The 13,421-nt window shown below is 45.0% G+C and overlaps 1 protein-coding gene across 4 annotated transcripts; it reads right to left on the bottom strand.

Annotated features, from left to right (window-relative positions):
* Positions 1–1,390: 1,390 nt before the first annotated feature.
* SMPDL3B (sphingomyelin phosphodiesterase acid like 3B) lies at positions 1,391–12,478 on the bottom strand. Of its 4 annotated transcripts, none has more exons than XM_033158034.1 (8): positions 12,189–12,478; positions 9,790–10,006; positions 8,926–9,023; positions 7,660–7,803; positions 6,192–6,364; positions 4,314–4,494; positions 3,039–3,172; positions 1,391–2,251 (listed from the first exon to the last, which is right to left on the bottom strand). In XM_033158034.1, the coding sequence occupies exons 1-8, from the start codon at positions 12,247–12,249 to the stop codon at positions 1,808–1,810; spliced, it is 1,452 nt and encodes a 483-aa protein (XP_033013925.1). In that variant the 5' UTR covers positions 12,250–12,478; the 3' UTR covers positions 1,391–1,807. The 4 variants fall into 4 exon arrangements, with proteins under 4 accessions (XP_033013925.1, XP_033013926.1, XP_033013928.1 ...); XM_033158035.1 differs by having other exon boundaries at positions 9,790–10,003; XM_033158037.1 differs by lacking the exons at positions 8,926–9,023; positions 12,189–12,478 and having other exon boundaries at positions 9,790–9,878.
* Positions 12,479–13,421: the final 943 nt, after the last annotated feature.

Genomic DNA, 13,421 nt, shown 5'->3' with positions numbered 1-13,421 from the left:
ACCCAACTGAGCTATCTGAGTAATAATAATGAAATTAATAATAATAATAATAATTTATTATTTATACTCCGCCCATCTGGCTGGGTTTCCCCAGCCACTCTGTGCGGCTTCCAACAAAACATTAAAATGCAATAATCTATTAAACATTAAAAGCTTCCCTAAACAGGGCTGCCTTCAGATGTCTTCTAAAGGTCTGGTAGTTGTTTTTTTCTTTGACATCTGGTGGGAGGGCGTTCCACAGGGCGGGTGCCACTACCGAGAAGGCCCTCTGCCTGGTTCCCTGTAACTTGGCTTCTCGTAGTGAGGGAACCGCCAGAAGGCGCTTGGCACTGGACCTCAGTGTCCGGGCAGAATGATGGGGCTGGAGACGCTCCTTCAGGTATACTGGACTGAAGCCATTTAGGGCTTTAAAGGTCAGTACCAACACTTTGAATTGTGCTCGGAAACGTACTGGGAGCCAATGTAGGTCTTTCAAGACCGGTGTTATGTGGTCTTGGTGGCCGCTCCCAGTCACCAGTCTAGCTGCCGCATTCTGGATTAGTTGTAGTTTCTGGGTCACCTTCAAAGGTAGCCCCACGTAGAGCGCATTGCAGTAATCCAAGCAAGAGATAATTAGAGCATGCACCACTCTGGCGAGACAGTCCGCGGGCAGGTAGGGTCTCAGCCTACGTACCAGATGCAGCTGGTAGACAGCTGCCCTGGACACAGAATTAACCTGTGCCTCCATGGACAGCTGTGAGTCCAGAATGACTCCCAGGCTACGCACCTGGTCCTTCAGGGGCACAGTACCCTGCTAGATTGGCCAAGACCCATCTAATCCAGCAGACTGTTTTAACAGTGGCCAGCCACTGTGGGAAGCCTGAGTGCAACAGCAACTCTTCTCACTTGTGTTTTCCAGCAAGTGGCATTCAGAGGTGTATCGCCCCAAACCTGGCTAGTAGATATTGATAGCCTTATCACCCACGAGTTCGTCTAATCTTATTTTTTAAGTCATCCACATTAGTGACCATCACTACATCTTCTGGGAGCGAATCGCACAGTTTAAAAATGTGTTGTGTGAAGAAGTTATTTCTGTTATCTTTCAACATTCAGCATCACTGGATGTCCCCAGCCTCTCCCTCTCCCTCCACTCCCCCCCCCCACTCTGCATAGTTTTATACACCTCTGTCATGTCACCTCTTATTTCTCTTCTCTCTAAACTGAAAAGTCCCAAATGCTGTAATTGTTCATCATAGGAGTTGTTCCATTCCCATGATCATTTCAGTTCTTCTTTTCCGAACTTTCCCCAGGCAGCATTCCAAGTGGCAGTTGCACCACAAGACTTGTATGACGACAGTATAATATTGGCAATTTTATTTCCTAATGACCCCTTGCATGGAATTCACTTCATCGAGAGATCTGCTATGACCCAAGCACTCGTTCCTGGTCATTCAGTGCCAGTTCAGAGCACAAAAGCATACATGTGAAATTAGACATTTTTGCCCCACTGTGCATCATTTTACACTTGGTTTACATTGAATTCCATTTGCCATTTTACTGCCCATTCCCCCAGTTGGAGAAATCCTTTGGGAACTCATTGCAAGAGGAGACCACGCTAAGCTTCTTATTCTGCTAAAATGATCTTGCCTGACGCTGGAATGATGTCATAATCCTGTGCTCAGATGGTCCAATAGCCCATGGAAGGAGGTGAGCTACAATAGTCAGCCATTTGTATGCATGTACTTTCAAGCCTAGGTTTGCCAAAATGAAACAAACCCAAACCCCAAGAAGGGTGATCTCCTTAGGATGCTGAGGCCTGTGGCAGTCATCACATCCTGTGCTTTTTCTGTGTAGAAACCAGGTGCCCATGCTCATATCTTGGTTCATTCAAGGCTCTCAAAGGCCTAGACTGAGTAACAAGCCCCATCATGCAGCAAAACAACAGAAGACCCAACCCTGGGATTGAAGGCACTGCTGTGGCACTTCTGGCTTGAATACACTGGTGGTATTTTGCAAAATCGACCTCCCTGATGGCACAGATGTGGTCGGTCTGGCAGGCGGCGTCACAGTCTGAAAGGTCATATTGAACTGAGTTATACCGGTAGTATTTCTGTAGGTGGCTTTGGTCTTTCTCAAGCTTCTCCACCAGCAGCTGCATGGAGCGGACGGAACCATCTGGGATCTGGAAAGCTTCTGTCAGGCTGTACTCTTTCTCCCATTCAGAGGCCCCCATGTTAGCATGCGTGAGGTTTAAATAATAAGTTACCATATCCTGAAATGGAAGAGAGGACACTGTGAGTCAAAGATGGGTGCTAGGAACGAAGCATTTGGTTTTAACTTATTTTGACTGACTAAAATGATGCAGCAGATTAATCAGGCAGTAAATTGGTTTTAAAATGCGGAACTCTTTAAAACATGAGAACGTACACAATCAGCAGGCATCGTTTTAGAAAATATTCCCTGTCCCAGACTCATGGAAACTTTTGGAAGGGCTTACTGGACATGGGACTATGATTAGTCTTGCAAAAAACAAAACGACAACAAAAGCCACCCTTATGTTATCAGTATTTATCCAAAGCTGCTTTGTATGTTCTTTATGCTAAAAAAAAACAGCTGGCTGCCATTATTGTTTTAAAAGTTTTTACAATAAAATACAACAAAAAATCTCCCTGTCTCTGTCTCGCTCAATGAACATATACACGCCAACTACCTCTTCTAAGATGGTGTCTGCTGCAACATGCAGGTGCATTTTGAAAAACAGGTAATTAAAAACAATGGCTTAAGCATTTTAATGCAAGAAACAAGGTAATTAAAAGCCCACATTAGCAGGACTGTGCCAGCTGTGGCTGTCTTCATGGCATCTACTGCCTTGTTGGTACTATGTAGTGCAATCCAGGGCAAAAGATAGCCACAGCCAATCTCTGCAGAAGGCTGATCCACTTCTCTGGTCTTTACTGGGCAGGATTAATAACTCTGCCAGAATGCTCTCCCTCCATGGCCTCATTGTCAGGTCACCCTTGACATGAGCACTTGCTTTACTAGAGGACGGTGCCCCCTACCTTCACCAGCAGGGTGTCACGGTCATATGTGAAGACCCGGATGCCAGGGTTGTTGGCCCCATTGTGCACACCTGGTAAGGTTGTCTTCCATGGTGTTACTCCTGGAGCTAAAAACATGACGCTGGTGGGAGAACCTGGAAGAAAATGCAATATTAAACTTAAATTAGACTGCTTCCCAACAAGTGAGTATTTGGGGTACAATAGGCATGTTCTGGTCACTTTTAATAAGGTATCGGCAGGATATAGTGGTCAAAACATCCTCCTCCCATGTATTCCCTGCTCAGACCTCCAACTTCATTTTATTTTATTACACAACGGAAGAACTGCAACCATTTCTTCCAAGTTTAGGCAACCCCATTGTACAGCTGTTTCAGCCTATACAGGGGGTTAATTTCCTGTATAGATAGTGCTGTAGGCATTTCCTTCTTTATGGTCCACAACTCCTCTTTCCAAAACAACTCTATCACCTTAACCCTTTCATTCCCAAGTAATACTCTCATATTCATTCTGCCCTCCCTGCTGTGTGGGGCAATCATGCTTGAGACTGCAGCAAGGCGGAGTATTTAACCCTTTTCTGTCCCAAAGAAAATTGGCCCTCTCCAGCATTTGGGGCTGGAGTGCCCAGTTCGTTACAGATTTTTTTTTTGGTTTACAGACGTCTTGAAGCAGAGTCGCTATTTCACTTCCAGCTTAAAACACAATAGCAATGTCCATGGAATGGCATTAAATTATTATTATCATTTGTACTTTTAAACTGCTGGTTTTAATTATATTTTGAATTTTTTAAAACTTGCTTCTAACTTTGGCTGTTACTGATTATTCTGATGTATATGTTATCATTTTTTTTGTAAACCGCTTAGAGGTTTCATTTGCAGTTAAGCGGTATACAAATAAAATAAATGAAAAGAAAATGGTGAAAAGAAAGAGCAGGTCCAAGGGGACACAGCATACTTTCACCAAACCATGCTGGACCTTTGATCCCAGCCCAGTCCTGGTTCTATTGAAAAGCAGTGTAAAAACAACCTGACAGCCGACAGTGGATTTCTGAACTTGTAGGCATAGGAAGCTGCTGTTCTGTATACTGAGTCAGACCATTGGGCTATCTAGCTTAGTATTGCCTACACCGACTGGTAGTGGCCCACCAAGGTTTCATATGGGAGTCTCTCAAAGACCTATATGGAAGTGCTGAGGATTGAACCTGGAACCCTCTTGCAGGCAAGGCAAATGCTCTACCACTGAGCTATGCCCCTTCCTATGGCATCAGGGGGAATGTACCTGTGTTACTGTAAAACATCCTAAAGCTATCAGTGTGATGATGCCCAAAGAACTGTGCCACGATCACTCCATGATGCTTCTGAATTATTTCGGTATATCTCTGGTTAAAGTGTTCTCGGAACCAAGGCTTGCCCCGTTTCTTTTCAAAGAAGCCAGGAGGGACGTGCCCAATAATATAGACCTGTAAAGAGAAGGAGAGAAAAAGGAAAACATGCTAAGGTCCAAGTGGACAGAGCAGTAGGACCTGCCTGGCAATACATTCTTGTACAGCCCAAATGCCCACCAGGTAGCCATAAATTAATAAATAACCTCCCAGCCTCAGTGCTTCATCTGTGCAATGGGAATTATAGTGATTGGCTTCCCCCACATTTATTTTCAAATGCTGAAAACTAGAGCTGACATTTTAAGCATATGGGTTTATTGATTATCTGAGCATACATTTGCATAAGGGTAAAAGCCATATGTCTGATGCAAGAAGCAGGCTTTCTTTGCTTTTAGGGTAACAGGCATAACCATAGAAGAAGCTTTCCTTCCTCTGTAGGAGAGAAGTGAGAATGTCTCTTTTAAGATGCTGCCTGCTAACTACAGTGTTAATAAACATTACAATAAAAATTACATATTTTTCTATACAAACATACACACACAAATATATATACACACACACTACATAGTAGAAATCTCTACTATGAAAGCGATGACAAACCTAGACAGCATCTTAAAAAGCAGAGACATCACCTTGCCGACAAAGGTCTGTATAGTTAAAGCTATGGTTTTCCCAGTAGTGGAAAGTGTATGGAAGTGAGAGCTGGACCATAAAGAAGGCTGATTGCTGAAAAATTGATGCTTTTGAATTATGGTGCTGGAGGAGACTCTTGAGAGTCCCATGGACTGCAAGAAGATCAAACCTATCCATTCTTAAGGAAATCAGGCCTGAGTGCTCACTGGAAGGACAGATCCTGAAGCTAAGGCTCCAATACTTTGGCCACCTCATGAGAAGAGAAGACTCCCTGGAAAAGACCCTGATGTTGGGAAAGATGGAGGGCACAAGGAAGGAGAAGGGGATGAGAGAGGACAAGATGGTTGGACAGTGTTCTCGAAGTGACCAACATGAGTCTGACCAAACTGCGGGAGGCAGTGGAAGACAGGAGTGCATGGCGTGCTCTGGTCCATGGGGTCACGAAGAGTCGGACACGACTCAACGACTAAACAACAACAGTAGAAATCTCAAAGCAGTTTATGTAAAATACACCTGACATCCTTGGGGAGCTATCAGCACTCCAAACAAGACCTACTGCTAACCTTGATCCTCTGTTATAAAAATGGCCGCTTCAGCACAAGAAGCTCTGCTGATTGGCTGGGCCTAGCTACCATATTTATCTCCCACAAAGCCCTGCAGTAGCACCACTCCAAGGTATTGTGGGAAATAACAATGAGACAAAACACAGCCACCTGGTCTTGTCTGTGGTATTGCTTCAAGTAGGGCACCTGCCCTTGCCAGATAAGCCTGAGAGGGCCCACAAACAGACAAGTGGGCCCACTAAGAGGTCACTTTGCTCACAGACCCCTGAAACCTGGAGCCAGCCGCACTACGGCAGACACATGCCACAGTCCTAAGTATCTGTGATGGAAATTTATATGTCACACAGATTTTACTGAATATATGTCACAGCCCAGTAGAATGGTGCCTGCTTCATTTCACCAAATACTTTCCCTTGACCCCAATCCATAATACTTGATATCATGCAACCTCGCCCCCCCAAAAAAAACTCCAATTGATACTGTTTCTGTGACCAATCTGTAGTAAGACCTTTGCCAGACATGCAGCTTTCAGTTGGGTAAGCTTATTAATCCATAAACAATAAGGCAGGTTTAACGAACCTTTTCTCCTGCTTCTGCTGCCTTGGTCAACGTGTCTTCCAGCCAAAGGAACTGGCCTCCTGGATCTTCCAGGCTGCTGGTTTGATTATTACTGTCATAGTACAAGTTTGTGTTGAGGACAATCATTCGCCTTGCTGGGCCAAGACCAGATAGCATCTGACTGTAGAAAGCACCTGCAAAACAACCAGTAACCCAGTTCATTCTAATTTTGTTATGTTCCCCATGCCATCCCATTTGCACTATACATTTAAAGCAGTGCCAGATCACTTCAATCAGCATTGGCTTCCCCTAAAGAATGTTGGAACTCTCTTAGCTAATGCCTTTTTCCTCTTTTTTCCTTTTGCTGAAAAGCCAGCAATCTATCTTTTGAAGAATGGACCAATTAGCACATGATTATAACAAGTGAACAGAATTTCTAACAACTTGCCTTACTGAACTGTCAAATAGATACTAACCAACTGGATGAGTCACAAAACAAAGAGATGGAAGCTATATGGAACCAAGTATAAGCTACCCTCTAGATCAATGTTTCCCAAACTTGGGTCTCCAACTGTTTTTGGACTACAATTCCTATCATCCCTGACCTAGCTAGGGATGATGGGAGTTGTAGTCCAAAAAAAGCTGGAGACCCAAGTTTGGGAAACACTGCTCTAGATTTTCAGGGATGGAGAACCCGTGGTGCTCCGGCTGCTGTTGAACTCCATGTCCCATTAGCCCCAGTAAACACGGACAATGCTCAAGGATGAAGGGAGTTGTAGTCCAACCCAGAACAGACCTGTTCCCACCAGGACAAAAAAATGATGGAATTAAAACTGATAGCTCAATGCCAGAGCACAGACTTTTGCATGCAGAAGGTGCCAGGTTCAATCATACACGTAGGAGGCTGCCTTATTCGAAATCAGTCTATTGGCGCATCTGGCTCAGTATTTCTATAGAGACTGGCAATGGCAATCTGGGATTTCATATCTGGAGTTTTTCCCACGAGGCCTACCTAGAGATGCTAGAAATTGAACTTGGGGGCCTTCTGTATGCAAAGCAGGTTTGCTCTACCATGGAGCTACAACACTTCTCTGACATCTTCAGTTAAAAGGATCAGGTAGCAGGTGAATATAAGTATCATGCCAAACCATTTGCAATCAGAGTAGACCAGAGTTTCCCAAACTTGGGTCGCCAGCTGTTTTGGACAGCTCCCATCATCCCTTGCTAACAGGGGCAGTGGTCAGGGATGGTGGGAACTGCAATCCAAAAACAGCTGGAGACCCAAGTTTGGGAAGCCCTGGAGTAGACCATACTGAGCTAGACAGGCAATAATCTGGCCTGATACAAAGCAGCTTCTGACACCCCCCTGCTTGTGATCTTTTAGTTTTCTTTTCACCTGCACAGATGGATGCATTTCATTTTGGCCTACTGGATCCCTCTTCAACCTCCCAAGACCCACATCAGTTCCTCAACTGGATCTAGCACGCACCTGCTCTGAATGTTTGCAGAGAGCTATTGCTGAGCCAGGAGTGCCACAGGTCTGCAGTTACATCGTAGATCCTGTTCTCCTTAGCTGGAAATTGATTTTTGGGGTGGAAGTCATGGTTGCCCATTGCAGGATAGACCTGAGTTTCTGGAAGGGATACAAGAAAACAACAGTGCAGTGGGTTTAGTGGCAGAGGAAGAGAAGAGCTTTTGCATCCAAACAGGCTGGAGGTGACTGCAAAACAAACAGCTCAATGCTAGCACTATTATCACTAACTGGAACCTGCTTTGTTGTCGCTTACAACAATTAACATTACAACATTGTCCTAAAATCATAATGTCAGGCAGAATGCAACAGAGGCAAACACTATATCTACTTGACTCAGCTTGCAAATGGCAGCTTGTGTGAGGGCTGACAAACCAACATATCAATCCATGGTTTGAAGCTGGCTTACAAATCACAGTTTGGGCCAACCATGGTTTGCAGATCTGTCTGAATTCATAGTTAAGGGCCATTAAGAGTCCTGTGGACACAGGACTGCATTTATGAACTTCTGAAGCAGGGGGCTGAGCAGATGGAACAAGAAAGCAGACAAGCAGCTCTGAGCCTGCAGGCTCAGACCACAACATGGGTTCATAACAATGGTTAGCACAAACCATGGTTTGGCATGACGACTCAGCTGAGCCACGGCTATGCTACAGGGGGTGAGGAAAGAGTGCAGCAAGAAAGGCTTACATAAATCCTGCTTGTCACTCTGATGTGGGAAGAAATTAATGGCAGCAAGCTGGGATCTAAATATCATTCTGTGAAAAGGGTAGGCAGGGAGGAGCCCTTAACCTACTCTGGTGCAAGTGATAAGATGAAAAATGGGAGGGGAAGGAAGTGTCAGAAAGAGAAAGAAGAGGGTGGCTTGACTCACTTTTGGCTCTGCCAACCTGCAAGATTACCTACAAGGGAATTACAGGCCACTACAGGAAAAAATGGTGCGCCCCCCCCCTGGTAAAATAACTACCTGGAGTGCATCATAGAATCATTTGGTGTTCAATTTATTAATTTATTAATTTTACTAATACAGAATATACACAACCCTACCTACACTTATGGGGTCAGCCCTGCCTGTTCTTGACACTCTTCAAGGAACTACATTCCACAGTTTTGTGCCAGCCTTAAATCTTCCTTCCTGCAATTCAAAACCCATTGCTTCTGTTTCTGGAATATTATTTTTTTGGCACAGCCTTCTTACTGCCCAATTGTTCTGGCACACCCTACCTGGAAATACATGTTTGATCAGGTTGGTTAGGTTTGCAATTATCTCCAGCACAGTATCTTCACCCAGTTTCTCATCAGCTACATGAGGAGTGTCGTCTCTGGAAAAGAGCACAAATGCTATTTGGTTCGAGGACAGAGATACTGGGAAAAGTCAAGTCCCTGGATAGATGTAGAGGAGTTAACAAATTAAGAACATAAGAGGAACCAAAAGGCCCATCTGGTCAAACATTATTTTATTTTATTTTTAAATTTTATTTTGTATATTCTGTTGCCAAACAGATGCCTACAGGAAACCCATAAGCAGGTAATGAGGGCAATAGCCCCCTTCCACTCATAAGCCCCAGCAACTGGTATTACCTGAAGGTAATATATAGTCGTCACATAACTAGTAGGCCACATTCACACCATGCATTTAAAGCACAATGACACTACTTTAAACAGCCATGGATTCTTCCAAAGAATTCTGGGACCTGTAGTTTGTTAAGGGCGGACAAAGTTGTTAGGAGACCCCTAGTTCCCTCACAGAGCTACAATTCCCAGAGCGGCTTAACAATCAATCCCTCTTCACAGGGAACTCTGACCATTGTAGCTCTGTGAGAGGAATATGGGCCTCCTAACAATTCTCAGCACCCTTAACAAACTACAGTTCCCAGGATTTTTGCGTGTGGAAGCCATGCCTGTTTAAAGTGGGAGTTAAAGTGGTGGGAGATGCAATTCAGCAACATCTGGAAGGGCAAAGGATCTCCACACCTGGCTTATACAAAGGTTGGTCAAACTGAGTGGGCAATGAAGTGGCAAAGAAGAAAGTCACATTTGTTTTGTTTATGGCAAAAAAACAACAACAACGCACAAGCGCTTCCTTACCCAGTCCAGAGAATGAAGTCTGGGTTCGGGAGGACCTGCTTCATAGCATAAACAGAAGAGTTGACAAGAATCCACGGAGCATCACACAAGTAATTTCCCCAAGCCCCTGGATTGGCCACTGGTTGGGCGCCAGCGGATGGGCACACCTTCAAGGGGTCTGAGCTCACTTTGTACTGTGGGTCCAGATGAAGGTCTGTGATGTGCCAAAAATAACCTGCTAAGGACAAAAGGATTTTTTAAAAAAGGAACCTAAGAGCCCTACAAGATCATGCCAGTGGCCCATCTAGTCCAGCATCTTGTTCTCACAGGGGCAACCAGCTGAACCCTTGCACCATGGTTTCCAGAAACTGGTATTCAGGAGCATACTGCCTCCGACATTGGAGCCAAAATATTGTCATCAGGATTAGTAGCTAGCCATTGGACTCAGCTACACTCGTCAATTATATCGTTATAACTGCGTTATAAACATGTGGCACCAGATGGCGCTGTAGAGCATTTATCTGCTGCCAATAGGATTTTGCATTGAGAGCTTGTATAGCGTTTTTTATATGCCTGTTGTCTTTGTCCATGGAGTTTTCTTGGCAGGGATACTGGAGTGGCTTGCCGGTTCCTCCTCCAGGTGGATTACGTTTGGTCAAAACTCTCCACTATGACCTGTCCACATGGTCTGAAGCTCAACATCAAAAAAACTAAGATAATGGCCACTGGTCCCATCACCTCCTGGCAAATAGAAGGGGAAGAAATGGAGGCAGAGAGAGATTTTACTTTCTTGGGCAGTGAGAGATTTTACAGCAGTCACATAATTAGAAGAAGCCTGCTTCTTGGGAGAAAAGCAAAGACAAACCTAGACAGCATCTTAAAAAGCAGAGACATCACCTTGCCGACAAAGGTCCGTATAGTTAAAGCTATGGTTTTTCTAGTAGTAAAGTATGGAAGTGAGAGCTGGACCATAAAGAAGGCTGATCGCCGAAGAATTGATGCTTTTGAATTACGGTGCTGGAGGAGACTCTTGAGAGTCCCATGGACTGCAAGAAGATCAAACCTATCAATTCTTAAGGAAATCAGGCCTGAGTGCTCACTGGAAGGACAGCTCCTGAAGCTGAGGCTCCAATACTTTGGCCATCTCATGAGAAGAGAAGACTCCCTGGAAAAGACCCTGATGTTGGGAAAGATGGAGGACACAAGGAGAAGGGGATGACAGAGCCCAAGACGGTTGGACAGTGTTCTCGAAGCTACCAACATGAGTCTGACCAAACTGCAGGAGGCAGTGGAAGACAGGTGTGCCTGGTGTGCTCTGGTCCATGGGGTCACGAAGAGTTGGACTGTGGACATGACTAAATGACAACAAAAATTAGCATTTTTAAATCAGTGTAGATCCAGCCATTGATAGCCTCATGAAATGGTTCCACTTTTGCTTTAGGAAGTGCTTACTGAAATCCAGAGCAGGAGTATGCACTCCTCAGCCATATACAGCCCACAACCAGATTTCATCCAGCCCACTAGATTCTTCCCTTCCCCAGCATCTGTTCTGGGGGGTGGGAGCTTTTGTGTTGTGCAAGGCGCACAGTTGTAGCTCCTTCCTCTGCAATAAGATCTGCTAAAGGAAGACCAAAGTACAGGCTGAGCTCCCTGATAGAGGGCAAACTATTATTATTTATCAATTCATATATCATGCCATGATAGGCTTCTAAATGGTTTTAAAAGCCCCATTACACATGCATTAAAACATAAACATCCATAATTAAAATACACAATAAACCAATCCCTTGATATAACAACACAGCAATTAGAAGAAATAGACGAGCTGCTACACCAGGTGTGGGGGACCTGTTGCCCTTCTGATGCTGTTAGGGATCCAGTACCCATCAACTTTGGCCACAATAAATTACAGTATCTGCATTTTAATGCAATTTTCTCTTAATCTACACAGGTTTGATTCATATACAGATTTCTGCAAGCAAATTAATACATTTTGTAAGCTTTTTTCCACTAATGTATGCATTTGAATACAGTACACACATTCCCCTTTTTATGCAGTATACACAACTGGGTTCGAGAACTGCATTGTAAAATTCAGATGAGCGTGAATTTCAAAATATAATTGTGTTTCAGTTCCCTTGTGCGTTTGAGGTAGTGGGAATTGGGCAATTTCTCATAAAAATGCAAACAAAACCAAATCCCCCCCCCATCCTTACATAAAACATGGGTGTGGGAGGCACAACCTTATCTTTGGCCTCAAGCAGCAAAACCTCATAGGTTGGCTCTGTGCAACCGTGAGTTAGTGCCATGGCTGTCCAGCCTAACTGTGAAACAAACAATCTACCTTCTTCCCTTAAACCCCCACTGCTGAGTTGTTTCCTCCCAAACTACCAACTTGTGCAGCGAAAAAGGTAAGTTACCTGAGGCAGCGGTTGCGGCTCTGCAGTGCATCAAGAGCAGCAGGACTCCCAAAAGATCCATCTTCCGCTGCCAGCGATCCCTGGCTGAAGTTCCAAGCCTGTAGTCGCAGCTCTGGGGAAAGTTACCTGGTTTCAATTCAGGCTTGCCTCTATCAGATCTCTGACTCACAGGCTCCTTTTGCTGCAGCAGCAACTCTGCTCTGATTCAGAACTGTATCTTCCTGTTTAGCAGAGGGTTTGCAATACTTTTTTTAAAAGGGTGTGAGACTTGCAGGCTTTTACCAAAGGTAAAAGCTAGGGACGCTGGCAGCCGGTCTTGCTGTCATCTAAGGAACTCTCCAAAAGCGTTCAAGCTGCGTTGCTTTAGAATCTCCTACTCTGGGGCTTCAGTCGTTGAAATACATTGCTGACCCAGCAGGGTAGAGTTGGCTCACTTCCAATTTCTTGACACAAACATTAACAAGGCCAGCTTGTCTTGGCAGAGAGAAGAAGTTCAAGCTTTGTGGCCCTTCCCTTCTACATCAAGAATGTGCAAGTTCAGGTGAACTTTACAGGCAGGGAGAAGACTGGGGACTGGGGTCGTATCTAGTTGTTATTGTACCCAACCTAGTTAATGCTTGCTGTTTATTGCTTACATGATTGTTATGAAGACAACAATGAAAAGAAACAGGGAGAATAACAATATGTGTTTGTAAGGAGTCTATTGAAGCAGCTCCTGTATTTTGAAACTCCCTGCCCATTGATAGGCATCATTATTGTACTCTTCAAGACACCTGCTGAAAACGTCTGTACAAAGATTCACAAAATGTTTAGGAGTATGCGTGTGTGCCCCCCCCCCCAAAAAAGCACTGCGTATCTTGGTTGGTGCTGTTCTTTAATATTGCTTTAGCGGTGCGCATAAGAGGCAGCCACCGATTTGGACAGCTTTAGCCCGCCGCCATCGCCAGCCCGATTAGCCAGCCTTGGCGTTCGCACGAGTACCTGCAGCGTCACGCTTCTCCGCAAGCCCTTTTCCTCTATACTCCCGGGGTTTCGCGCGCGCGGCTCGTCAATAGGGCCAGCCCCCCGCGAGTACCTCCCCTTTGCCTTTCCTCGATTGGCCCGCTCGGGTGCTTGGGGGGAGGCTGGCCTATCCTGAGCGATCGTTTGGCGCGCTCAGGATGGGGCAGGGCGAGAGAGGAAGAGCCTGGTGAGGAAGAAAAGCTCGTGGCGCCGCTTTCCCGCAACGGTCCC

Source organism: Lacerta agilis, chromosome 8, assembly GCF_009819535.1.
Source record: "Lacerta agilis isolate rLacAgi1 chromosome 8, rLacAgi1.pri, whole genome shotgun sequence".
Classification (NCBI taxonomy): domain Eukaryota; kingdom Metazoa; phylum Chordata; class Lepidosauria; order Squamata; family Lacertidae; genus Lacerta; species Lacerta agilis.
Note: the sequence above shows the minus strand (reverse complement) of the source record. Positions and strands in the feature narration are given on the sequence as shown.